General features: G+C 43.2%; 2 protein-coding genes across 2 annotated transcripts; one reads left to right on the top strand and one right to left on the bottom strand.

The window, feature by feature from the left end:
* The first annotated feature begins 280 nt into the window (after positions 1-280).
* camk1db (calcium/calmodulin-dependent protein kinase 1Db) lies at positions 281-21,308 on the top strand. The gene is made up of 11 exons (XM_053427316.1): positions 281-801; positions 10,768-10,899; positions 12,505-12,579; positions 13,926-14,064; positions 14,372-14,498; positions 14,728-14,803; positions 16,045-16,157; positions 16,788-16,866; positions 17,584-17,671; positions 18,058-18,220; positions 19,082-21,308. The coding sequence occupies exons 1-11, from the start codon at positions 707-709 to the stop codon at positions 19,231-19,233; spliced, it is 1,239 nt and encodes a 412-aa protein (XP_053283291.1). The 5' UTR covers positions 281-706; the 3' UTR covers positions 19,234-21,308.
* Positions 21,194-26,408, bottom strand: ucmab (upper zone of growth plate and cartilage matrix associated b). The gene is made up of 5 exons (XM_053427317.1): positions 26,301-26,408; positions 26,072-26,134; positions 25,877-25,972; positions 22,748-22,846; positions 21,194-22,654 (listed from the first exon to the last, which is right to left on the bottom strand). Exons 1-5 carry the CDS (start codon positions 26,356-26,358, stop codon positions 22,557-22,559), a joined length of 414 nt encoding a protein of 137 aa, XP_053283292.1. The 5' UTR covers positions 26,359-26,408; the 3' UTR covers positions 21,194-22,556.
* Between the last annotated feature and the right edge of the window lie 1,233 nt (positions 26,409-27,641).

The following is a 27,641-nucleotide window of genomic DNA, read 5'->3' as shown; positions in this document are numbered from 1 at the left end:
CCGCCTATGTCGCCTGTACGAGGAGCCGCTCCTGAAATGAAAGCATGTTTGTTTACAACACGTTGAACCAGACCTGGTGTGAACATGTCAACGTGCATGTGAGCTGAGACAGACCCTGACACCGGTGATTTGGCGCAATGCGAACACTTGAATCCTTCAGGCATCTGTCACACACGCACACGCACACACACATACACACACACACACGCGCGCAGCATCCTCCTCCTCCTCGTATCGCTATAACCACCTCGGGGACGTCCCCGAGGCTCCACGGTGCAGCCCGACCTCAGATCACCGCGCAGCCGCTTGACTCTGACTGAACCCCGGCCGGGAGGAGCTAGGAAGAGGAGGAGGCGGTGGATGAGGAGGAGGAGGAGGAGAGAGGAGAGGCTGTGTTTCCCCTCCCTGTCACAGTGATCTGAGCAGCGGGGAAGCTCAGGCTCGGGATCCGCTACGTCAGGCAGATTAGTCAAATAACCCCTCAGACCTCCCTCCCCTCCCCGGGCTGGGCTGAATGCAGGGGGCCGAGGAAGCGGCACGGGCTGACAAAGAGCCAGGAAGTCTGTGAGCGGAGATATACCAGCGCACCACTTCTCCTTCCTCCCGTGGCTTTTGTGTTTCTGGATGAGAGGAGTGTGGTGATCGACCCCAGCCAGCGGCGTCTCCTCTCTGTTCATCCCCGCGCCCCCCCACCACCACCACCACCATGGCGAGAGAGAACGGCGAGTGCGGCGATGGATCCTGGAAGAAGAACGTCGACGATATCAAGAACATCTTCGACTTCAAGGAAGTGCTCGGGACGTGAGTAACGCAGAAACTTTGAATGCACCAGACACATGACAACCCACCGCAGCGATCAGCGGGAAGGGAACGGTTCACTGACAGACAGACAGCTGTTGAATATGGGCAGAAGTAACCGAGCATGGCTCCGAACACAGACTGGGCCTTTTTAAACTTAAAACCACAGCCAGGACCATCATCGGATGATTGTTCACAGAGGGGACATCATGCAGCAGTCACGGTTCATTAGAAAGAAAAGAAAAAACGATACTGCAGATCAGAGCTGAAGCCACATAGAGACAAGCAACCATTCATCTCCTCCACAGTTCATCATAACACGTGTGATAGAGAGAACAGGGCTCGTTTGCATGCACACACGCTGGAATCAGCTCTGAAGGACCATCTGTGGTGACTCTTCTTATTCCAACATGGAAACAGAGGGTCTGGGGTTGTGTCTTCATCTTGGATTTAAAAACTGTGGTCATGAGAACTGTCCTCCAGCTCCGTCTCATTTGACTTGTGGTTATAGTTTTTAAGGACCACTGTGGTTAAAATCGTTCTCTTGCCCTTGGAGGTGAACTCCAGAGGGTTTTTTGGTCCCCTGTAGGGGCTGTAATACCCATTTCCAGGTTCAACGCTGGTTTGGAGCCAGTGACTAATCTCCAACTGGTAATTTGTTTTTTGCCGGCCGTGGAACATGGCTCCAGTAGTGCCAGAAAAATTAGTTCGGCTCTGGAATCAACGCTTGTTGAATCTAGAAGAAGAATTGCTTACATAAGGGGGTGGGACCATCATGACCAACAAGACCAATAACACAATCTAAAACATTAGTTGCTTTCATACATGCACTGAACTTTGTTTCTCCGGTCCTCATAAAGTCCACAGACACTCCGGAGGGGCCGATGTGAAAACACAGCAGTATATCCCCTGCTTGACTCACAGTTAGCGTGGGTGTGTGTGTGTGTGTGTGTGTGTGTGGGTGTGGGTGGGAGGGGGGGGTTGATGACACATCTCACCTGAATCCTCCGGAGGATTTGTTGCTGTTTCGAACGCCTGTGTTAGTGAAGAATCTCCCACTGAGTTGTGCATGTGTGTAGGTAACCTCTGGACCCTGGTCTCCAGAGTTCCAACAGGGGTCCTGCCAGAAAACAGCTTAATTGACTCCTTGTTTTGTGGTCGTCAAGTAATGTGCAAATCGAGGAGAAGCTGTCGTCCACCACTGTCAACGTTGTGCTTGAAGTGTAGTGTTGCAAAGAAATCTGAGCTGTATAGAGTTATGATTGACGTGACATGGCTCTGTCTTGGCTCTAGCCTTGGCACAGGCCCAGCACTAGCACCAGGTTCAACCTTGGTCATAAAGGGAGCTTTGACTTCATGTCTCGTCTTCTTTGCTGCTGAAAGAGATTCCAAATGTTCCCTGAACAGAAGACCCCTCGGTCTAGATATGGTCAAGCTCTCAGGCTTTCAGACTTGTGATGGATTGCTTGGTGCTATCACACATCCAATGTGCATTTCTCTTTTCCCCCCTCTGGTCTTCATCCCTTGATGTCATGTCCCTTCTCCCTAGACTGAGAGTAATTTAATGTGGTGATGTTTGTGTTGTTTGGGATTAGGGGGGAGGCCCATGTCTCCCCTGGGGAATGTCTGTTTTTCCTTTTTTTAAATTGGCCTCTGAATCTGATGTCAAGCTGAGCCAAAAATGGCCTCCGTTAGTCACTATGATATAGCTAAGCCGGGAAGGAGGTATTTCCCAAACATTCAAACACACTCGCTGTTGTAAGAAATGCAAACTTACTGTGTGTAAATTTAGAATATTGAACATCCTCTTGGCTATCCTCCCCATCCCTTGATTCCGTGAAAGTCTACCCTTGCTCAGCATGACCATGGACCTGTTCTTCCTGAGCGGCAGCGGCATCATAAAGTCCTCGGGCAGATTGGTGATTCATGAAGTGCACTCGACACTTCAGCTGTTTGTGCTAAACAGTCAGACATTCCTACCTGGAGGCTCTTCTGATTTCCCCAAGGCTTTCATTTATGTGCGAGGAGCCTCTGAATAACAGCAGTGAATCATCGTGATTTACTGTGTCCACACACAATGGCCAGGTTGGAGGAACACGCATCCCTCGCCCACGACACAGAACAACACATCTCTGGGGGCCTGTTAGTCTCAGCTCGGCCCGTATGTTAGATATTGCACAGCAGTGTTGTCGTGCTGATTGACTCTACCTAAGTCCCATTTACTAGTTCCTGTGTGTCTTAATGAGGGAGCTCCTTGTAGCTGCACGCTGTGTTTCACAACAGGTCGCCACGGCAGGAAAATCCCAGCAACTCAGCAGCTTTACCTGAGGATTAAAAATGGATGAAGAAGGACTGTTGGTCAGAGGAAGAGCGATAGATTATCCTCCCCCTCCTCCTCCTCCTCCTCCCCCTTGTCCTCCTCTTCCTCCCACTCTGACTCTCTGTAGGTTCCATGACGGGTTTCCCCTCAGTGTCCAACAGGGACCGACCCTCTGCAGAGGCCTCGAGTTAAAGAAATCAGTTTCAATGCTTCATTGGAAAGTACATTTAGAAGCGCACTGTGCTTTCAGTTTTCATTTATATTCACGTGCACTTGTGCTCCACTATAGTTTAGAAGTCTTCACTTCTGTAAACAGATTGTGAATCAGCAAAGCTGCAGGTGAGGGACAGTATTTGATGGTGTCTGTTTCTAGTTTGACCAATCCTGTTTGAGCAGGCTTTGGTTGCCCGCAGGTAATGGCCCAGTCACACACATACAAACGCTACTTTATTTTCATGCGATGGCCGATTGGCTCAGAGATTGCAGCGGTATACGGGCGATTACATGTTTTATGGCATTTTTCAAACAGATTTAATTCTCAGTTATTTTGCTGATACAGTTTTGAGTCACTAAACTTTCAGGTTGTTTTATGGGATCTAACACATGTGATGTAAACTGCCCAACCGTTTGAAATGGTTCAGTTCAGCTCCAGGTCCTACAACCCTCCTGCTGCCTTAAGCTGCAGCTTAACTCAACTATGATGTTTTGTTTTCTGAAACATTTGAATTTGTGGATTTAAACCAAAACAAAATGCACGTTGTTGTGAACATTCGGCAAAGAGCAAAGAGTTGGACTTGTGCAGCAGCCGGAGGCCAGTATCTCTGTGTGTGTGAACGTGATGACTGAGCAGATAATAAGAGGAGCTTGGGAGCTGAACACCTGCAGCGGTGGTGGTAATGCTTCGGCCTCACTCCTCCGCCATGTGTTCTACTGGCTTTAGATGTTGTAAGCTAATGAGATCTTCACCAGTGAAGCCAGTCCTCCCTCCTCACCGCCGCTCGCCCTGCTGCTAATTTCAGACCCGTAAGCTGCTGATACTCTGAAGCAAATTAAGAAACCTGACCACAAGCGCCCTCCCAGGCAAAGTGTTGGGGTTCCCAACAGTGGTTGTTGTAATGTGTGTCTCAGGTTACAGCTTGATGGATGATTAAGGATTCATTAATCCAACTTTTTCCAATTCAATACCCATTACAGCCTTACTGATAATGATTGGGTTGATATATGATATTTATATATATTTTTCCGTTTTATATGCAAAGATCCTTTAGATAATGTTCAACCCTTTTTCATTTAGTCAACCTTTGTTTTAACTTGAGTACATACATAGAGACCTCATTTCAAATATAGTACAGAAAATAAATTAAACAAGATACCAAGAAAACACAAAATAGCAAACACAAGAGCCACAGTAAAAGCCTTATAAATGCAGTAAATACATTTAGATTTAAAGCTAATGAATCAAGTAAAGCAATGACCACTGGATATAAACTAAAGTGATAGTTTCAAACACAGACCGGTTACGATATGAACCCCTCAGGTTTTGCTTGCACAGACGTGTCACCCCAAGTACTCATGAGGTCAAAAACTTCACTGCCTCAAAATCCAGTGTGGGTCAGACACTTCACTACTGAGAGGAACAATTTACAGCAGTGCTTTATTTATTAAAATGTAGTAGGTTAAAAGCGATGCTGTCTGATTGCATTCTGTCTAAGTGCTTTTCCACGTATTTGCAGAATCCCACATTTTGAGATTAAAGAGCCAAAGTTGTCTCTGTCGGCTCCGAGCCAAGCAGAGCGGAGCTGCAGCTCACTCATTCATCTCTCTGTTTAACCACTGAGGCTACAACCTTTATCATTCTTTATTTATTTTAAGCAAGACGTAAATTTCCCCTTTTCTGAGTTTGACGTGAATGAAAGAAGAGGCCTCTACATCTGATATTAAACCGACCCTGGATGTGACTAGGCCGGGGTCAGCTTTGTCAGATCTGCTCATTCCTTCGAGCATTGATCATCCTCTGAAACAGCCTGTGCGGAGACTGCGGTGAATGGTTGGATCCTTGAACGCTGCCTGAAGCGGGGGGAAATGGCAGCTAGGCAACAAGGATGGTGGAAGTCCTTGGTTGCACCCTTTTGAAGGAGATGCTACACCGACCACTTTGCACCACCACTGTCCTCCAGCTCCATTCACTGTGGGAGGACATGACTGTAATGACGGAAAGTCAAATAACTGTGTGTGTGTGGTAATTTCCTGAGTTCCCATTTGTATTCATGCCCATCGATGTGAATGCCTACAGAGAGAGATCTGCTGTACTCTGAGTGTTGAAGTGCACTAGACTGTCCTGTATCAAAGCACAGGAGCCAGTTATCACCCTCATTAACATAATGCAGCCTCTCTCTGACTTACCATGGGTTTCTGCCAAATATCCACCTCCACTGTCCCTTTTTCTTTCCATTTTTTTTTTTAACGGGTGATGTCAGCCTGTAAACTGACCATCTGTCTGTGTTTGATGCACAGTCTGGTGAACACAAGGTGCACTATCCTGGAAAGCCGCCATAGGTCCAGAGTGTGTTTTAATGGTTGTCAGCTTCAGTCTTTGGAACTGAAGCAAAAATATCCTGGATACCTGAGTCACCATCTTCACTTCTGATATCATATGCAGCCTGAGTCTGTGCAGCACTGATCGTGAGGGGGGGCCATGGTATTTAGGATACATGCTCTCGACCAATCATAAGTCAGTCTCAGTGGTCAGTCATGACGTTTCGCCCCCTTTTTTTTATAGCATCAAATAACTATAAAACCAAACTAACTGGAAATTATAACACTTTTAATAACGACAGACATCATGTGAGAGAATTTTATTTAACATTTATTCAGATTTTCAGTTTGGTCCATGTCCCATCCACTAACATTTGAGGCAGGGTTTATGACCAATAATGTAGCCAGCCTTAACATGGTAAATCGACAGATAATACTATAAAATATGATGATGAATTCTTCATGCTAATTGTTAAAACACCAGCAACAGTATTACACAGACAGAAAACAGTGTGTCTGCATCATTAGCACTTTTACCGTTTGATACTTTTGACTTCACATTTGTACTTAATACTTTACAGTTTTCTGTAATGATTTAAAGTCACAACCTTTACTTGAGTAAGGATTGGGCTATGGATCGATACTGATACAAAATTATCTTATTGCAGGTATATTGGCACTGCATGTAAACCCATGAGAAACAGTTATAGCAGGATAGAAAACAAAAGAGAGATAATATTGTCATAGTTACTTGATGTTGATTTCCCACCAGAGAGGTTTTAACAACAATGCTATTTGATATTAGAATTGTCTTCAATAATCCTGTATCACCGAGGTTACACTGGATCTTTACTTAAACGTCAGACTTAACTGAAGGATCTAAACAGTTTGTCCACTCTAGTAATGATTCTTTAGAACCCAGAAAAACCCAATAGTAAACCGAAGGAGCAAAGCCATTATTGCACTCGAATAAGTTTTTTCCAGATGTTGCTGAAGAGAATAACACTGACGTTAACGTAGAAACATTTTGTCCAGCTGACAGTGGAGTTTAAAGAACCGAGTAGACAGAGTTGTTTATCACAGCCGAGCAGATGGTGCTGGGACGCCTGTTTAAATTAGTTTTTCTGTGTAATTGTAAATCTGTTGCCAGTACAACTTTGTGATGACTTTCAGCCGAAATGTACAAAAGTGTGTGATTTGTCATTCCAATCATCCAGTACCTGCCTGTATTCACATTATTCACAAACTTCGTGCATCAGATTATGTTGTATCTTTTCAAAACACTGATCAAATCATGTTTCACATTGATGGGCGACTCTGACCACTGTGGGTCACAGCGGCAGCGGCTCCATCTGGAGTCCCACTTTTCCTCTCCATACATTGTGTAATGAGCGGCTGTAATTCATCTTACATAAGATGATTCAGTGTGATTACTCCGCAGCAGCACAATATACACACCGCGGCTGATTGTTAGTAAGGCAGACTCAGTCGCAGACACCCCCACCCCCTAAAAAACACGCTTCCTCCATGGAGAGCACCGCGCATTTCCTTAACCTCCAGTGGTGACCAGCCGAGGTCAAAGCCTGAAAAGTTTCCTGGAGGATTATTCAAAACGAGGCTCCACACTCTTGCATCTGCAGCATCGGTGGCTGTTTTCACAAAGAAATCAGCCCACGTTCTCACATGAGTCAGCCCGTTTGGCTCACACACACACACACACACACACACACACACACACACACACACACACACACACACAGCGTGGTGCAGTGTGTGACGGCAGAGCGACACACACAGCTCATCCAGGAGCTCTGTGGAAGAACACCATCACGACCGTCCAGCTTCTATCATTATTCAGCAGCATGAGTCAGTGTGCTGAATCCTTGGTGCAGCCTGTGACACTGGAAACATATTTTGCAGCCATTCAATCATTCTTCATCTTACATAGGAGAATGAGACGTGCATCAATACAGGTGGAGCCTTCTGTCATTACTTAGCGCACCCCCAGATCACATCAGGGATTAGTGTGGAGATGAAGTGGGTGAGCCAGAAGTCAGATAGGTTGTTACCTCTAAGGAGGTCATGTTTTCACCTCTGTTCGTTGGCTTGTAAACAGGATTATGCAAAAACAGCTAAACAGATTTCCGGCAAACTGGGGGGAAGGATGCGGACGGTTTCTGGGAAGAACCCGTTTCATTTTGTGGTGGTTGTAGATTAAGAAATGGATCCAAGAATCTTTTTTTTTTTTCATTTTTACAGTTCTGGTACACAGTCCCCTTATGAAACCACATTTAAATTCACTAGATACAGATTTTAATTGGGTTCTGCACCACAAGTGCACACACTCATAGATATCAGTCTGCTAAACATCTTTTTTTCTTTCATTAAGAGCAATGAAATATGTTCAGAGAAATTTATGAAAATGTTGAATAATGCTCTATCTCACAATGGGAAAGAAAGGGAAAAGTAAATTTTTCAATTTTAAAATAATCTACAAATCATATTTTTGATTAATCAGTCATTCTATGAAATAATAGAACTTGGAGCCAGTAGTGATGTATTCGGCCTGAGCAGAAATACAAACTCTAATCAAATAAAAGCATTAAAATAAAGCCCAAAATGATATGAATTAAAATGCTGGAACCAGCAAGTGCTCGGTGTCGTGGCTCAGGAACAACAGAGAGGATTAATACTTTTTCAAAGCAGTTGCTGATGAATTTCTTTTCTTTAGATGAACTAATCATTTCAGCTCTGGAGCGAGGTGCGATGGTGGTTGGATGTGTCACCATGGCTTTTGTGTGTGTGTATGCGTGTGCAGATACAGCGCGTGTGGGCGGCAGCGTCACCATATGCACGTCTCTAACAGACATCGCACCTCTTTCTCTTCTGTGAATTGTGAATTGATAGAGCGAGAGCTCGCAGCAGCAGCGTTGTTGTCGAGCCGAATGCAGGGGGAGAGCGAGGGAAGTCACACGCACGGTTTCTGTCATGCTGTCATTCACAGGAAATGATGCTGCTGCTTGCCAGTGTGGTGAGCACGGGGACCGAAATGGTGCTCGAACCATACTCCCTGTTAGTTTGCAGGTTTCCTGTGGTTTTCAGCTGTGTGTGGGTCTCCTGCTGCAGAGAGGAGAGGGCGTGCTCTGAAAATATAAACGTGCGTGAGAGCTCACTTGCTGGTGGTGGAATTTTGCTCTACAATGTCCACACAGCTGTAGAAGTCGGTAGCATGCACTGAATAGAAATGATGCTCATTGTCCCCAAGGCAGCAGCTGGTGTGTGTGTGTGTGTGTGTGTGTGTGTGTGTGTGTGTGTGTGTGTGTGTGTGTGTGTGTGTGTGTGTGTGTGTGTGTGTGTGTGTGTGTGTGTGTGTGTGTGTGTGTGTGTGTGTGTGTGTGTGTGTGTGTGTGTGTGTGTGTGTGTGTGTGTGTGTTGTTACAGACACAGAGAGCAGTGCACCATCTCCTTCACATGAGCACTTGAGTTTACATATTGTCCCAAATGTCAGAGCGAGGTCAAACTCAGAAGGGCGTTTGCTCCAAGCCCCTTTCAGTTCTCTTTGTCCGCTGTAACATCTTCCCCCTCATCACACCTGGGGCTGGGCTTTGTGACCAGGTAGTGTGTGTGTGTCTGTGTGTTGTGGCTCTGACTGACCCTCCCCCCCTGTGTCGTGTGATGGTGGATTGAGGGATTAGCGTGGATTTGATGGCCACATTAGGATTTAGTGAAGCAAGCGGTGCTGACTTTAGAGCCCGTCAGGTGAAACTGAGAGAACATAATGGACCTTCTGATGTTGGGCCGGTCTCGTGAATCACTTCAGGGGGTTTATCACATCACCCCTTTATTTTTTGTGAATCTGAGGATGCTCCAACTTATAACTGCAGGAGTCGGTAGGCCAGGCTTTAACAACAAATCAGGTCGGAAAAGTGGAAAGTCCTCCACTTTTCTTTTCATATTCATCACAACATTTTCTGTGAAATGCCGCAATACTCCAGCTTTCATCATAAACAGCTCAATTACAATCAGCAAACCTGAAAATTCATGGCTCACTGAGAGCAGGTTAGCAAAACTAAAGCAAATGAAGCATTTACACATCCTGTTCCATGTCTTGCTGTGCCACCTCCCCTCCTCAAGCATCCATTTCATTTGTATTCATGTAGTTTATCTGTTTAAAATGTTTTTAATGTTGGACATGTTTTTGTTCCGTGGGCTCATCCTTTTATTTACTTAAACATTTACAAGAGAGCTCTAAATAGATAATGAAATGATTGGGAATAGAAGTTTATTGCAAGACCCTGTGTCTCATGTCAAAGTAAAACTTTGTGAGCAGCTCAGTTTGTGTTTAAAAAAAAACATGGAGACAACAAACTAATTTAATGGATAAGTCAAATAAATCACTCATGGTTTTATGAGCTGTGGAGCCAGTCAAGAAAATCTAAAACTCCATCTCGGGTAACATTTTATTTTCTTGTCCCGACACATTTTGCTGAGCCTTCACCGCGGTTTCATCAGTAATAATCCGGGATTATTTTATTATTTTAGATCGTATGACCTGTTCTGGTCCAGTGACCCTGCGCAACTCAAAACACCAAGCCTCTTCTAAGATCTTCACCTCAAACCATCCTGAGGCGGAGGGTAAAAAACAGTTTTTTTGGGAAGACGTGTAACAAAAACAAGAAGTGGGGGGGGAAGCAATCATGCTGCGTGCTCGGCAAGATTTAAGGTGGACTCAATGTGGTATCATAGCAACAGATACAGATTGCTTAAGCAAATATTCCCTTAATTCAGTATTTGTTTTTAGGGCTCTCGCGTTCGGGGACAGATGGCCGAGGCGGACACGCTATCTGCCGATCTAAATGGGTGTTTTAAAAGTGTTTGCCATGCTTTCGGCCTCACACGAGCACCGAGCGTAAGTCAGTGCGGATGGCTGTTGGCTTTAGTCAGGGACTTTAGCCAGTTCTTAGTAAATATCCACAATATGCTGTTTGTGTATTCTGGCCTGTCCGCCTCTGAGTGCCCTGTATGTACTCGCCCACGATAGGTTTTTTTCTGTGTCAATATTGCCCCAGCGCATGTGAAGGAGGACTAACGCCTCTCCTCTGTCTCTCCCGCAGGGGCGCGTTTTCAGAAGTGGTGATGGCCCGGGAGAAGACCACGGGAAAGATGGTGGCGATCAAGTGCATCCCCAAAAAAGCACTGAAGGGGAAGGAGACGAGCATCGAAAATGAAATCGCCGTGCTGAGGAAGTAGGTGCCGCTTGACTGAGCCTGTGGGGGAGTTTGCAGGAGAGGAACACCACTTTGTGTGCTTCCTCTGGGGGGTAGAGCTTGTGTGTCGGTCTGCTCTCTGAGATGAGACACAGATGCCACTCAGGCTACATCCAGAATACTCCCTTTTCATTTGAAAGCCCGTCCACTCTGCTTGTGATACGCCTCCCATCTACTCTACTCCAGAGTTTTAGAGCTGCTAAAATTGAGAAGTTTGGAGAAACGCTGCTGTTCCTGTTTCAGGGGTTTCTGTTCTCTGGACGAGCAGAAACTGAGATGTTTAGAAACACTGACATAGACGCTCACAACCACTTGCTGATTGGGATCCATCAAGCTCCTATCACATGACCCCTCTCCGGGAAAAAAGGGTGTTGCCCCAGCTACCGGTGTAGAACACAACATGGATAACTAATTGCTAAAGTTTCTGACCCTGCTGTGTGTGCTAGGAGACGAGCTATTATTCGAACAATCTGCAAACAACAACCAAATTGTTCCTGTGTACATTGGCGTGCACGTTCCCAGTGTCCATGAGTATTTTCAGGAGCGTTAGTCTGGAAGGGGATTCGAAAGGACTGGGATCATTTTGAAACGCCATTTTCAACAGTCCGGCTTGAGTGACGTCCTTATCGAGTCTCATCTATCCACCATTTTGGGTCATCACACTCGCATTCTCACACACACACCTACACGGGGCATGACAGGATTGCATTGACAGTAGGCGACACCCCGTCCTTCTTCGAGGCCTGATTCTGTGATTCCACCGAGGAGCTCAGTTATCAGTCACTCCTGAAGTGAGCATGCCAGTTGTTGGGTGTAGTTGCCTGGCTACAGTTGCTATCCTCTGACTTCTTCCTTTTTTCCCGTCTCTCTCTCTCTCTCTCTCTCTCTCTCTCTCTCTCTCTCTCTCTCTCTCTCTCTCTCTCTCTCTCTCTCTCTCTTCTGATGTGTAATTCCTTCTATTCCCTCTCTGTCCTCATTCTCCCTCCTTGTATCTGTAACGTCCCCAAACCTGCGACCGGGAGGAAGTTGTGAACACTGAGACGCTCCCCGCCGCTTCCTGCCTACACTACCCCCCCCCCCCCCCCCCCCCCCCCCCCTTCACCTATTCTTTGTCAGCCACCTGCCCATCTGTCATCTGCACATCTCCTGGCAGAGGCTCATTTATTTATTTTTTCATTAGCTTAAACCTTACATGTTGGTTGCCTGGACACAGACTCCAAGCGTTTACATCCACGTCCCATTCTCTCCTTTAGGTTCCCCAGCTGACTGAGGGGGGAGTTAGCACTCATTGATTAGCATCCTCCGAGAACAACCCCCACCCTGCTCTCCTGCTCTCCATCACTCAATTAAGATTTTCTCCTTTAGGTGAATGATAAGCTTTGCCAGGTTAATTTTTTTTTTTGACAAGCAAGAAGACACACGTGCACAAACATACACAGAGAACAAAAGAAGCAAAGGAACAAGGGGTTTGAGGTGGAAGGGCATGGTTCTAACAAAGGAAACGTCTAACTGCATCTCATCAGGGGCCTGTTTTAACGAAACGTAGGCCAAGAGCAAACCAAGTGCTTTTGTTTTCTCCTCCAGGATAAAGCATGAGAACATCGTGGCTCTGGAGGACATCTACGAGAGCTCAAACCACTTGTACCTCATCATGCAGCTGTAAGTATATCAGCTCACCTCTTTGTGTAGCTCAGCTCTTTGTCTCCCATTTGTCCTGCATCTGCTTCGGGTAAAGTCCTCGAGGGATTTTCGTCCTCACCTGCACGTCTCAGTGAATACAATGATTGGCTGGAGATCGATCGTATTACACACACAAACAGAGGGAGCAAATGAAGTTAATTATGAATACAATGCTGGACCAGAACTTTACATTAGGGAATAAATACATTAAAGGCACAATATGTTACTTCAGCCACTAGGGGTCTCTCAATAATAACAATAACGAATGCCCACCATTGCCAATGAAAATCTTCCTGACGCAACTTATTCCCAGTACGTAACGGGGAATAAATAATTGTGATCCATTAAGAGTGACAAATACAAACGCTGGAAAGAAAAGACTGCAGACTGGGTAACTGGTGAACTGGCTAGCAGTGTGTTCTTCCTTCGTCATACGTTGTTTGCTCCAGATGTTATAGCAAAGCCACATGACGCAGTCAAACACAACCAAAGTGAAACGTCCTGTTTCCTTTAATACAATTGTGGCTTTCTCTGGGTTTCATCATTGTCACTTAACAAGTCAGCAAAATACATATCATAGCTCTAATTGTGTTTATACATTTTAATGAAGAATTGTTGCACGTTGTATCTTTAAAGAAAATCATTTTGAATTTTAGGAAATTAGAGTATTTAAGTTCGTAATGACAGCTGATTCACGAGACGATTACGATGTGTACCATGAGTATGAAGCTGGAGTCATGACCAGTTGGCTTAGCTTTACTGATGACTGGAAAGATAAGGAAAAGTTTGACCAACTTTATATTGAATAATTCAATTTAAATTGTCCTACAGCATCTAAATCTAAAGTGTGATGACAAGCTGAGGTTTGAGACCATTCTCTGGTCGTGTCTCTCAGGTATTATAATGACGTGAGTCCCTAAGCTAAGAATCTGTCGCACACTTATTCTTGTTCTAAAAGTTTCCAGACTCCGATCAGCATCCGGATGAAAACAATATTCTGTCTGGTGCTTGAAAAAAAAATGTTTTACCAATTTCACAAGTTGCGTCTAAGATAGTTTCCTTTCCAGGTAATATGGTGACGGTGAGGGTCAAAACAAAAGCACATTTCACAAAACACACCATTTGAACATTTTAAGTGATAATATAATAAGTGATTGTGGTTTACAGGAGCTCATAGGCATTATATATATAGACTGTATATAAATAAGGACGACGCATCTCCACTTCCTCCATTTGTCAGTTGCCTGACTTTTTGAAAGCAATTCGTTTTAATTGGTTTTTATCATTTTATAAACCTGGTCGTGGTTTTGTGTGTGTGCTGGCAGTGTGTCTGGAGGTGAGCTGTTTGACCGCATTGTGGAAAAGGGCTTCTACACAGAGATGGATGCCAGTCGACTCATCCGGCAGGTTTTGGATGCGGTCAACTATCTACATTCTATGGGCATAGTGCACAGAGACCTAAAGGTATCAACAGTATTTAATATCACAGAATCATCTGCATTTGTTGTTGAGGACTTCAAAATGTTTTACATCCTACAGAGAAGAGAAAGCCCTGTCACCTGTGTGAGTGATTCACTAACTACTGTATGTGGATCACCCACAGAGGCTAAATGTCAGGGCTTTTTCAACCTCAGTAAAGGTGATGAAGCCATCTGGATGAACTTTATAACTTTTGTTTCACATCTGTCTGGCATCTTACCATCTGTGCGACTGAAATTAATTAAAGAAAAAAAAAACACAAGCCTGTGAGACTCTTTCTTTTTGTTTTCAGCCTGAGAACCTGCTGTACTTCAGTCCTCATGATGAGTCAAAGATCATGATCAGTGACTTTGGCCTCTCCAAGATGGAGGGAACAGGTGACGTGATGGCCACCGCCTGCGGGACTCCGGGATACGTGGGTGAGGATGCACTTTGAGCTCTTCGCTGTGGTGGAAACTCGCTCTGAGATAATTAGTTGACTAAACATGAGCTAATCCAAGTAGTCACAGGTTAACCTCCGCCATCTGCCACAGGCAAAACACCAAACATTCACATTTGTCTCCAGCCTCTGTGTCCTGGTGAATTGCAATGGTCACTGAATGAATATTAGTGTTTCTGACCATTTACAACGATATTTCTTTGTTCCAGCTCCTGAGGTTTTGGCTCAGAAGCCCTACAGTAAAGCTGTGGACTGCTGGTCCATCGGGGTCATCGCTTATATTCTGTAAGTGCTTCATTTAAAACATAAATACATATGCACTGGAATTACCTGATTATTGTATTCTGTATTTGAACATTTTAAACAAGGAAACCTTAAATCAGATCAGAAACAACCAGGGAAAGCTGACTGAGATGAAAAACCTCTTTGTCAAAAGCTACCTAACCATACATGAATTTAAAGTTATAGATGAACATCACAAGGTGGATAACCAGATTAGAATTGTAAAACAAACAAGTCTCATATACTACACACTGATTCTAAGTTGGTTTTTTGATCACATGGTTTGTATTAAATCATGTTGTTTAGTGACACCAACATCGCAGTTTGATTAACAACTAGCATCACATGTTATTATTTCCTGTTCCTATAAAATGGTTAGGTAAGTCTGATATTGTGCTGACTTATTCAAACAATATATTCTGATGATAAGTTTATTGTAAGGATTTGAAATACAGCTTATTTTATTACATTTTCTTATTGTTTTTAGTGTTTGATCGTGAATCAAAGAACTGGACAAATCATTTTTTTTAAGTTTTGAAGGCCCTAAATTAAAAGTAATGAACATCACCAAAGAGTTAAAAGGTGATGTCCAGACGCAGCAGCAGACCGACCCTTCTCTGGAGTCTCATTAAAACCGTGGCTAAAATTGTGAAACACATCAACACATCAGTGAGAATCATTTATGCTGCTCATTTTATTTTACACAACCTATAAAGTTTGTAGTGGAAAGTGTTACACAAAGCCACTCAAATAATTCGATAAAGTGATGCTTCACGTTTGCAAAAAGAAAATCCCAGGCCTCATTTTCCACTTGTGGGGATGATGAATATGAATGTCATGTAGTGGAAGAGATTCTGATGCTCCCGCAAATAGTTCTTCTGTCTGATGGTGGTTATGTAATAATTTCATACTGTTTCATAATCTGGAGACAACTTAAATGTACAGGGTGTGGGTTGTGTTATGGATTTATGTTGCATATCTGCAATTTGCATGTCCAGTTTTTTTCCATATCATATGAAAATGAGTGTTTTGTCCTATTTCTTCCCCTCTTAGACTCCATGTAGTCTCCGTAATCCCTCTGAACCATCTCCTGTAGCATGCTGCATGAAATCAAACTGCCAGTGAATGAGATTAAAGGCCCACAGCAAATCCTTTTTAGATTTGGGTTAAAGTTTCTAACACCAGCTGGATGACGGTGCTCACACAACCTATTGTTGTGCAATCATCCATCTTCATGTTCTCAGGCTTTGTGGTTACCCACCTTTCTACGACGAAAACGACTCCAAGCTCTTTGAGCAGATCCTCAAGGCGGACTACGAGTTTGACGCACCGTACTGGGATGATATATCAGACTCTGGTGAGATACGTCCGACTGCTTGTGTTGAATATGTTGAAATATATTGTGACAACTCTGAATCACAGGTTCTGCAGTTTCCTTGTAAATTCAAGGAAGCACATTCTATTTTGGAGCCCCTGAACTGACAGTAAACAATACAACAAATAAGGGACATTAGTCTTTAATCGTGCAGGTGGTGTCAGTGTTGAGCAAAGAAGGTAGATTGTATATAAAGATGAATGATGCCTCCCCCTGTATGCCATTAAATAACTATTTAAACCCAAATTTACTGGAAAAATGTTAGCTCGGACATCAGCGTGATAATAAGTACTTAAATGCAGAATGACTGCAATTATAATAGTTTCTATATATTTATAGATAAGTGCCAATCTTACAGTAAACCAGATTTTTTTAGAAGATTATTCTTGTAATTCATTTGAATCTTGGTTTTTCCGGTCATTTATTTATTTTAGCTTTTTTGGTTATGTTTATAAATTCTTGTGGAAATCTGCCATCGCTCATAAGGTCCCACATGGCATTTCCTGCTTCCTCTTAAGTCAAGTTCACTTTTTTAAAGATCACAAGGCTTTACAATCTGCACAGTATACAACTTCCTGGATGTGCTCTTGACCTTTTCGATTGCTTTCATAGCCAAAGACTTCATCAGCTTCCTAATGGAGAAGGACCCAGAGAAGAGATTCACGTGTGACCAGGCCCTTGAGCACCCCTGGTGAGTAACCAACCGCGACACACTGCGCTCCGCCCAGACAATCACAGGGAACCACACGTCCCGGTGCAATTAAACAACAGTATGACGCAGATTGCCGGGCTTGCGCATTTGTCATAGAGAGCATGTCCTCCCACTGTCATCTGTCGCCATGGCTCCGTGCCGCGAAACCCACCTCTGCTCGCCACCGGCAGCCCTCAGAGAGAAATCTGCTGAATGAATGGCTGCCAATTAGCGTCTGGTGTCCTGAAGGATCCTTAAAGAATGTAAAAAGCTTTAATGAACAATTAGGATGTTTTTCCAGGCCCGAGCTGGAGGTAATGAGAGCGAGCTGTGAGCAGCGTGGGCTGCTGTCTCCGGCCGAAGCAGCCAATATGAACACGTCTGTTAGACAGTAATGGGTCTTTCGGCTGCTGGGCAGGTGGTCCCTCTGATCCTAATATGTGGCTTGTGACACCAGTAACAAGTGTTCGCAGCAGAGAGGAATGGGTTTCATTGACAAGGAGATATTATGATGAATGTGGGAGAAAGTGATGCGGCGAATGAGCTCCGGAAAAAACACATTGCGCTAAAATAAGTGATGGGAGCAAATAGGAAAACAGAATGAGGATGGATTACCAGGTTATAACACATACAAATATAAATCAGTTGTGCAATGCAGTGCTTGTATGTGTGAATTGTTATCTACATGGCCTAAAGGGACTTGACTTTAATTTTCAGGATTGCTGGAGGCACAGCTCTCTGCAAGAACATACATGAATCTGTCAGCCGACAGATTCGGAAAAACTTCGCCAAAAGCAAATGGAGGGTGAGTCCTTGATGTGGTCTTTCTTAGTTTTACCCAAGAAATATTAAATCTGAAAAAAAAACATATATCTCAGGATGAAAAAGTGGTGCCACACACTTAAAAAAAACAGGCGAAGATGTCAAGAGAGTTTCTAGTGATAAGGGTTGATATACTGTAAACAAAATCAGCAGAATTTATATTGAACTTTCTGTTGTGAACGCGTATTAGCAGAGAATCTCCTCTAGCGATGTTAGTGTTTAAACGGAAACCTCTGGAGAAAGTCTGGGCATAATTCTCCACACATCCCCGGGAGGCCATGTCTGAAAACGTTTTTTTAGTGTTGCAAATACATGAAGAAGAATCTGTCTCTGGTGTCCCACTCTTCTGTTTACACTCTCTCCTCACAGCAAGCCTTTAATGCGACGGCTGTGATCCGCCACATGAGGCGTCTGCAGCTGGGAACCAGCTTTGGCAGCAGCGTCTCCAGCAACAGCTCTGAGGCCAACCCCCAGAGCCGAGCTCCAGCCAAGAGCCAGTCTGTGGACGGCGCCCCGCTCTCCCCGAAGGACTGTGAGTTATGCTTCAGACGCTCTCTGTAGATATGGTCATGTCCAACTTGTTAGGGCACTCAGCTCAGCTCTGTTCACTCTGCTGCCGTCTCCTTTAAACTCACTGGCAACTGTTTGAAAAGCTCTTGAGGCGTCATTTTCAGTCCAACAGACTAAACTGGGCTTGAGATGAGCCATATGTTTGTGCTTCTGGTGAGAGTGTAGTTTAACACAAGAGCTTTTAAAAATCAAGCTCACTCAGTTGCGCCGTATCTCTGTGCTTCAGTGTTGAAACTATTACTTGACAAATTTGTTGATACGTTTGCTGGTTTCAGTTTTTCAAATGCAAGACTTTGCTGCTTCAATTTATTTAAATTCATTATAATTAAAAACCTTGTGATCAAACAAAACACACAATTAGAGAAGTTACAATGGAGTTTCCACCAGTTTCTCACCTTTTTAAGTCTTATTTGTTTAGAATTTAATCATTTAAAATTACTTTATAGATTTAACTGATCTTGAATCTATTTTTAAGCCAAATTATAATGATTATAATAATATTTTACAACTGTTGTGTATGCTGTAGTATATCACATCTGCTTAGTACTCATGGGTCAGAAGGCGTAGCAGCTGATATGATCCCATCACAAGAGGGTCTCTACCATGTATAATATTTACTATGTCAGGAATGACATATTATTTGGTTTATTTCGAAAAAAAAGTGTGTGACATTTTAATTATTATTATTACAAATTGAGACATAGGATTTGTTAAAATTTATAAATATATAGAATAATCATCATTTTAACTTGAATCGCTGCTACTTTTTAACCAAACTTAAGTTAGTGACAATTCCTTATGTTGCACATATTCTGTCCCATAGGTCCTCCAATAGCTCCTCTGCCATCTGCTGTTAAAGTGCAGAATCAGGACTCGGACGTCCCCTCTCCTGTGCGAGAGGAACCCTCCGTGGTGGCCGAGCCGTCACGGCCCCGACCCTCCACCGTTACCGTCATTAACACGGGGACTAAATGACGCCAGGTTCCGCGGGAGGTGAGCTGGGAGACCACGGAGCTTTGAGACGGGATCAAACCATCCCAGGCCTCGTGATTCGATGTCGTCGCCCAGTTTGCCCATCCCGCGGCCTCCCACCTGTTTCTGCCAAACACGGGAGGAATTTAAGGAGCGTTCGTTTCAGCTCCATTTACCATGGCTGTAAGCCCGGCACCCCGCTGCCTGGCTTCCCACTGTCATACAGACCCCGAAGTACGGAGGGGGAGAAGTTGAGCAGAAGTTGTTGAGGGAAGCCATGTTCAGGCTGCATCATGGTGGGACAAACAACCTGCTGGTGTGCAGTGCCCCACCAAAGGGAAACTCTTCACTGAAGCTGCTGTCTTTCTGACTGAGCGTCTTGCGATTGGACGCTCCTCTGTATGCCTTGTGTAAATATCCTGCCTAGAACTATACTGTGGAGTGATAAGTGAAACATAAGCTTCAAGATGTGGTGAAGTAATCGTGACATCATCTGCACTCTGAACTTCTCGTCGTTTTTGACCGCGCGTACATTTGATGTGGTATTTGCTCCAATGGCTCACAGGGTCATGACCCTCCAACTGTGTGACGCTGTGTGTAACCTCTTTGCTTTAAAGTGTGTGGATGAGAAAAACGAGCAGGGTGGTGTGCTGTGGTCAGGGAGTGTGAACGCTGAGGGTGAAGCTGCGTTGCACTAAATGCATCGGATTATTTATTTTCTTACATTATGACTTTTCTTAAAAAATATCACTTTGAGAAATGTGTAAATGTAGAAACCTTCAACTGAACTGAAAAGTTATGGCTTTAAATGATAAAGACAAGATATGTGATAGTTGCTTATTTGTAATCACTGTTATGTTTGATTGATTCTCTTTAACGTGACTGTGAAGTCCTCCTTGACCACAGGAGGGCGACCACGGGTTGTCGCTCTGTGAGCAGTTCTCAGGGATGTGCTCCGACATGAATCTGTCCAAAACACCAGATGCTGCTGCTGAGGGGGAAAGTGAAAGAGCTGAGAAGAAAAACCCTCCAAATCCTGCATGTTATTGTCTCTGGGTTTAATATGAGCATCATCTAACTCTCACTGAATGGGTGAAAACCTTGAATTACAGATTTAAAGCACATTCTCGTGTTCACATTCATGTCTGGGGTAAAAAAAAAAGAAAAAAGGGTACATTCAGTTTCCCTTTCTTTCAGTTTATTTTTTATTTATAAATTTATTTATTTCTTTATAAACCAAATTTTCAGTTTTCCCACTTTTTTGTTGTTCCCCTTGTTATGTTGAGCACATTTTTGTCATTCCTTAAGACCATCATTACTCCAAATTGTGCATATTATTCTAATGTGCCATTGAGGCTGACAAAGGACCCTTAAAGCCATCATTACTAATATATGAACATCATGTATCACACACATGGTGAACGCCCCACGACAAACCTTAAATTACAGATTTAAAGAATGTGTTTGAAGTGTGAATTCATGTCTGCAGTAAACAAGAAAAAAGGAAAATGACAAATGAATGCAAATGTATCAAATTTGCTCCCATGGTCAATATATTGTACAGTTGAGTGGTGAAGATATCGTGCTCTGCTTCCGCTCATAAAGTGTTTGGTCTGGAAACGGGTCACTTTCTCTCTCTGTGTTTAATCACTGTGCTTTCATACCAGCCTGTTGAATTTAGCAGAAAGACTCGTTCTCCTGCTCTCTCTCTCTCTCCCTGTCTCTCTCTCCCTCGTTCACACAGAAAAGAGAAGGGGTCTGTCTTTGGGTTCTCTCTGTGGATCCTGTATTTTCATACGAACGAGGGCGGGGGGACCCTACCCCAGAACATGCCCAATATCAAGGGCTACGCCATCTTGACTTATTCAAAAAAAAATGTTGGATTGTGAATGTGTAAATACAAATCTCAACCACACAGTTTGCTTGGGTCATGAGTGTTTATTATTTTGTATTCCCTCTCAAAAAAAAAACACCAAAAGAAAACATCATATGGTGCATTTAATGCCCTTCAGCATGCATGTATTATATTTTGTTCTGTGGAGTTGTAGAGATCATGTATTAAAAAAAAGAGGCTGATCCATATGTGTCATTGGTTCTTTGATAGAGAGTAAATATCAAGTTAGTTAATGTATTCCCACATCTATTATATTGGAAGTTGTTATTTAATGTAGATTATATACCTCTACCTGGAAAGAATTAATAGACTTTTAAATATTTGTATTCATAGACCGAGGAATTATTAGACCTCTAAGATTGTGTTTGAGTAAAATAAACAAATTTGATCTATTCCTTAAACAACATTTATCCTGCAAATTTCATTTCAAGTCAACAGACACTGGAATGTAGTGTAGTCTTATTTTTTTTGCCGAGCTGTATATAGACTCAAATGTTTGATATTTTTATCTAATGTCATTAGAAGTACGTAAATATGTCACAAACATATGTGAGTAATGTGGGTTTTGAAAAACCCTATAACTATTTAACTCAGGACTCCTAAAACAGCTACAACAAAATACTTTCCTAACCTTTTATCAGGTTGACTTTTAGGGTATTTATTTAAATGTAATTGTCAGAGAATTTCTTTTTAAACATGCTGCAGTAAAAAAAACACTCTGGTTCATAGATATGGGGCCTATACTGAATATCTGTGGTTGATGTTGACATTACTGTTCTTAGCAACAAATCCCCATTATAATCCTGAAAAGGTTTAATTCGGTTTCTTTTCACTTCGGTTCCTGTAGTCGGGAATGCCGAAAAAAACAAAAGAAACCCTGGTTCCAACTCCTGAGATGTGACTATTTGCTGGTTGTCTTTGTCTTTGTCGACAATAATTGACTGTCTTTGCTTTTGGGGCGGTTTGTTGGACCAAACAAGAAATTCAAATGACTTCACCCTGGAATTTACGAAACAGTTATTTCGCACTGCCTTCTGACATTTTCCAGACCAAAAACACATCAATCAATCATGAATATAAACACTTAGTTAATCAACAATAAAAATAATTGTTAGTTGAACCCCTGAAAAAGGCAAAACTATTGCTGCTTTGGTTTGGCAGTTTAGAAGTGTAGAAGAAGAATCATTACTATTTATTTCATACAATAAGCAGTGAAGTCAGTGGGAGCCCAAACAACTAAGACATAAAGCCAATATCAGCAACACAAGGATTAAAAAAAGGATTTCAAACATTTCATTCTGTGTGTGAGGTCTTTACTGTGCAGCTGTCAGGGTGTGTGGTGAGAAGCATCGCTGTGTAGATCAAGACGTTTCTTCTCAGTCTTTGGTTCCTTCCAGCTCACAGCCTCACATCTCTCCTCTCTCACTGTATCTCAGACGGAGGGACGGTTGTACTCCTGGGGAGGATGCATCCCGTCGTAGTGAAACTCCCTCCACTGCTCGGTGCTCGCTCTGGTCCTCTCGTCTTGCTCTGGAATATTAGAGATGATTTTTTGCCGGATGAATTAACCCGATGCTTGGATTGAACTCGGCTGCGTGCATCGGATGTGAGGAGTTCACGTACCATCGTTATCCTCCTCAGCGTAGTTCTCAAACTCGTTCCTCTGCTCCTCGTGAAACTCTCTTCTGCGCTCGTCTGCAGCCAAAACCAGCCGCTGCTCAGCTGCAAGCACAGAGGAGGGAATTATCAGATCATGTCATTTCATTTCATATTTTATCAGGTCACATCATATCATGGCATGTCATGTCATGTCATGTCATGTCACATCATATAAGTAATACAGAAGTTAATTGTCACTTCAGCCGTCTAGTTTGCCTAAGAGAGATTAGACAAGAGATCAGAGATGAATTATTTTGAAGTATTTGAAAATGTAAAGAAACTCACTGCATAATTTAGAAAAATAAACTAATTCTGGATCTAAAACTAAATCTGTTGTTCTTTGGGTCGTGCCCCACCCATCCCCTGAAAATCATCTGAGTAGTTTTTGCTTAATCCTGCTAACGCAAATCACAAACGTAACCTCCTTGACTCAACTGATAAAACTGCAACAGTTTCAATTCAACAAGTGGAGACACACACGCTGAAACCAACACGACGATGACAAAACATCACACACCTGAATCAGTGAATGAGGAGAAACAAAGCCCTGAACTTCACACAGCTTGAATGTGTGTTGAAGCTGTGATTCATAGACGCTGATTGTGTCCAAGGCCAACACACAAAACCTGGATCCCCGAGTGTAGGAGAGCGGCTAGTGACTCATGTCTCATCTTTTCATCCTCCTTCCAGAAAGATTTGTGTGGGTAGACAGCAAAGCTAAGGGAGAGGTTCACGGTTTTCAAGGCAAAATAAAAGACTGTCTCTCTGGAAGGGACCCACCAGGTTTCTTTAACTCCGACGGCTTAAGCCCAATATTAGCTTCAGCTATAATTCAGAATTCCCTTTGCACAGATAAGATAAGATAGATAAGATACAAGGATCTTACGAGGATAAGAACGAGGATTTTGCAGATACTGTTCTTCATCTCAAACATTGGTAGTATTTTTGTATTTTAAACTTGGTTTAGGTCTCAAACAGATACAGAGAAGTGAGGTTGAGGACTGTGGACGGCCATGTGACCTCTGAGCAGTGAGACTGGACACATGAAGGAGACCACAGGGCGTTTAAAGTAGCCGTTATGTCATGCCATTGGCTGATATTGCAGAGGTTCCGAATCGCCACGCTAACGCTAACCTTTTCCAAAGTCTGGTGATGACCTTTGACCTTTAGCCAGGATTCCTTACACAAGTTTGTGCATGAGCTCATCTTGGGAATTCCAGCCACTTGGTTGAATACAGATTATAAAGTCTCAGGATTACAGATTGATTGCTAGAGACTATTCACTTTCAGAAGAAATTATATTGAATAGAATTTATGTCAGCCAACCACTATCTATCTACCCACTGAAAGAGATAATACATACATCAAATGCTTTCTTTTCCAAATTTCATCTACCTGCAGGAGTGTTGTTGTGCTTTTGTGTCATTAGGCAGCAGGAGAGTGAGCACAGTTTATTTCTCTCACTTTTTTACTTGGTGTCTCTCTGACCCCTCTCCGCCTGTATGTCGGCACATTCCAAATGCTCACCCACTCACTCGTCCGCCACCGTGTTCATTTGTTTCTCCTTTAACGGCACAAAGTTTCTTGTTGCTGTTGCTGCACACAACCCTACAGCCTGTTACACAACTCCAATTCAGAGAGGCAGTGTGTCGAGTTGCTGTACTTCTATCTTTGTGAGGGCCATTTTAAGCATAGACCCGACAGAGCGAGGGCAGTTTGACCTGGTTAAGACTTGGTTTCAGGGTTAGGGTAAGTTACAATTATAAACAAAAATAGTTTGGTTGGTTAAAGTTAGGGTAAGGGGCTCGGGAATGTATTATGCCAATGAGTGTCCTCACTAAGCTAGAAGTGCAAAGATGTGTGTGTGTGTTTTTGTGTGTGTGTGTGTGTGTGTGTGTGTGAGTGTGTGAGTGTGTGTGTGTGTTCTCTCACCTTTCTGCTGGTAGAACTGTACATAACAGAGCTTTTAAACCCCCTGAGAATGTCAAACACTGTGCAGCATGTGAATTTTCACATAACTTTTTATGAAAATATTGACACTATTCCTCTATTCCTGTGTATGTCCTGTGTGTGTGTGTGTGTGTGTGTGTGTGTGTGTGAGAGAGAGAGAGAGAGAGAGCTCCATGCTGCCCTGTGGCTCCTGCTGCAGCCTCCAGCAGAGGAGGAGGCCGAGCTCAGACAGGTTGGAGGTGGTCTCTGCTGCGATCATTCGAAAACAGCTGCTGGACGCCACAGACAAACATTTAGTCCACAGTAAACCTGTTCAGACTACAAAATATCTGTGCTTTAACAAGTTTTTGAATTTATTACTGAGCAGCTAATTTAAGATTTAATAAAGGAAGAGATAAATCCATCACTGGGGTCATAATATCCGATGCCACCTGTTCAGTTCTATTAAGAGATTACAAATCTGAACTTTCTTTCGGCCTTATTTAAGAATCCACTGAGCAAGAAAAATTCCTTAAAAGGACATTAAAAGTGTCTTCCAGTGAGGAATTTTGTTGATACTCGTACAGCAGTTTGCCCATATGCAAACATTTACGAGGAACACTGGATTTATTTGATGTATGATTTTTTTATAGGCACAGTTCACGTTGATCTAAGCCACTTTAAATGTGCCAAACTAACTTGTATCTGTTGTGACTGAGCAAGCTGTTAAATTGTCTATTAAAATTACAATAAATCAAACAATATCAGAGAAAAGCAGGCGAAACATAAAGATTTCTTAAAGCTCCTCTGCAGATTTCTTTGTTTTAAGAGGTAAAACAAACGTCTTGTTAATGCATAAAGTTTTGTAGACAAGTGCGTTGAGTCAAAATTCTTTTCAATCATAATAATAATTTTAAAACTGAATGATTAAGTAGGATAAATGATTTCTTGTGAGTCATCATTAATAACAATATTTGGATATTATGATGATTATGATGACGTCCATTCTGGCAAATAGAAGTGTGGAAATGAGTACATCTGTTGCCAAAATGTGTACTTATATAATTAAGTACCGATGACCACAAACACACACACACACACACACACACACACACACACACTCGCTCATCTTGGCCGGCTATATACAACCTGAATTAAACTCACCGTTAATCTCATCCTGGGACTTTGCTCCCCGCCTGGTGCGTCTCCTGAAGAAATTTGAGGCATCGACCTCCTTCATGAAAACTCTCCTCAGCGGACCTGCAGTGGAAGCAGGAGGAGGTTCAGCTCACAACATGAAGGGATAAAGACAGAAAGAGGATGAAGGGATGGAGCAGTGCGGCTGATGCAGCTCTTCACCTTGTGGATCCGTAGTGCTGCTTGTGCTGCTGGGCACAGCTGCAGACTCGGCCTCCAGAGACACTGGGTCAGAGAGCAAAACATGAGAAAACACACAATCTGAGCTTTTGTGTGTGAAAAATAAAGACAATAAACAGCTGTTGTAAGTGTGTCTAAACCTAAAGGGGAAAAATCCACATGTCCACAAAGCCAAAAACCCAAATCCAACATTCTCCTGCATGAGACTCACAGGAGAGTGCGAGGAGCACGGCGAGGAGAGCCAGGACGGTTGCATACGTGCAGGACATCTTTAGCTCCAGGTCTCCAGTGTTGATGTACAGGATGTGGACGACACCAGGAGGGAGAGAGGTGAGTGAGATCTGTGTGAGAGAGGTAGGGAGGGATCCCTGAGGATGATTGAGAGCCTGTCAGAGGAGGGAGGGAGTGACCGAGTAGATCTGATAAGACGATGAGTCCAATAAACTGGAGGCAGCAGTGGATTCAATTCTGACTTAATTATCTTATTCTGCTTCTTTGAACACGTTTTTCTGCATGTCGCTTAAAAAAAGTGAGGTGACACCAAGGATCTAACATTTGCTTTTGGCCAGGTGACATGGGCCTGGGGCAGTTTTTATAGTTAAACTAAGGGCTCGCTGTTGAAATTACACAACAGGCCGAACATTAACCACTTGTCTGGTTGATACATGAACTAAAGATGGAGGCCAAACAGCAAAAGCACCGACATGTCTGGGATAAAAGTGACATGCAATAAACCAGGGCCCAGAGCCAGAGCAGGGTCTTCTTGCCAAACGTCTCCTGCAGCTGAAGTGGGCACCTCAACAAGGCCGTCTTCTCTACCGCTGTGTAAAGTTTTGCCGGAAAGTATGCAGCCTCCTGTTTGCTCTGGTTTTTTCCCACTTGGATTCTGGCCGCAGCCCCAGAAGAGAGTGAATGTTTAAACTGTTTTGTGAGGCCGATCCAAAGGTGGAGAGATTGTTGCTCAGGAAGAGTTTGAGAAAATGTGAAGGGAGAATGTTTTGCTCAGGTAAATGAGGAAGGAGGAAAATAATTCTCTAAGCGCCAAATTAATATCGTACCTGAAGTGAAATAGGACAGTGAACACAACAGAGTTTTTAATTGACAAAGCCAGGGCGAGAAAATCACATTTTTTGGTCAGTTTGATTACATTTGGTGGGATGTTAGAACAGTGTCACAGTAAGTGATGAGTTTTTGTCTTGGATCTGGATCCAGAACTTTAAAATGTATTTCTTAACATTGTAAGAACAGGTTTTGAATACTTTAGTGCTCAGTAACACAGAGTCAGTACTACAGGTCAGAAGATAATCTTACTCACTGAACACTGGTGAAACTAATGTTAACTGTGCAGAGAGAAAGAAGAATAAGAAAGAAGAATAATCTTATATAATCTGCCCCTCTTTCACAAAACAACATTATTAATCAAGCAAGCAAATAATACAATACAATTAAATGGATGTAAATCTTGAACTACTGGTCTGCGAGTGTTGCCCAGGGCACAGACTAAACTAGGAGAGGCAGCCTTTTGTCCCTATGCAGCACTGGAATCACCCGC

The sequence above is a fragment of the Pleuronectes platessa genome, chromosome 7, assembly GCF_947347685.1.
Source record: "Pleuronectes platessa chromosome 7, fPlePla1.1, whole genome shotgun sequence".
In the NCBI taxonomy this organism is placed as follows: domain Eukaryota; kingdom Metazoa; phylum Chordata; class Actinopteri; order Pleuronectiformes; family Pleuronectidae; genus Pleuronectes; species Pleuronectes platessa.
Note: the sequence above shows the minus strand (reverse complement) of the source record. Positions and strands in the feature narration are given on the sequence as shown.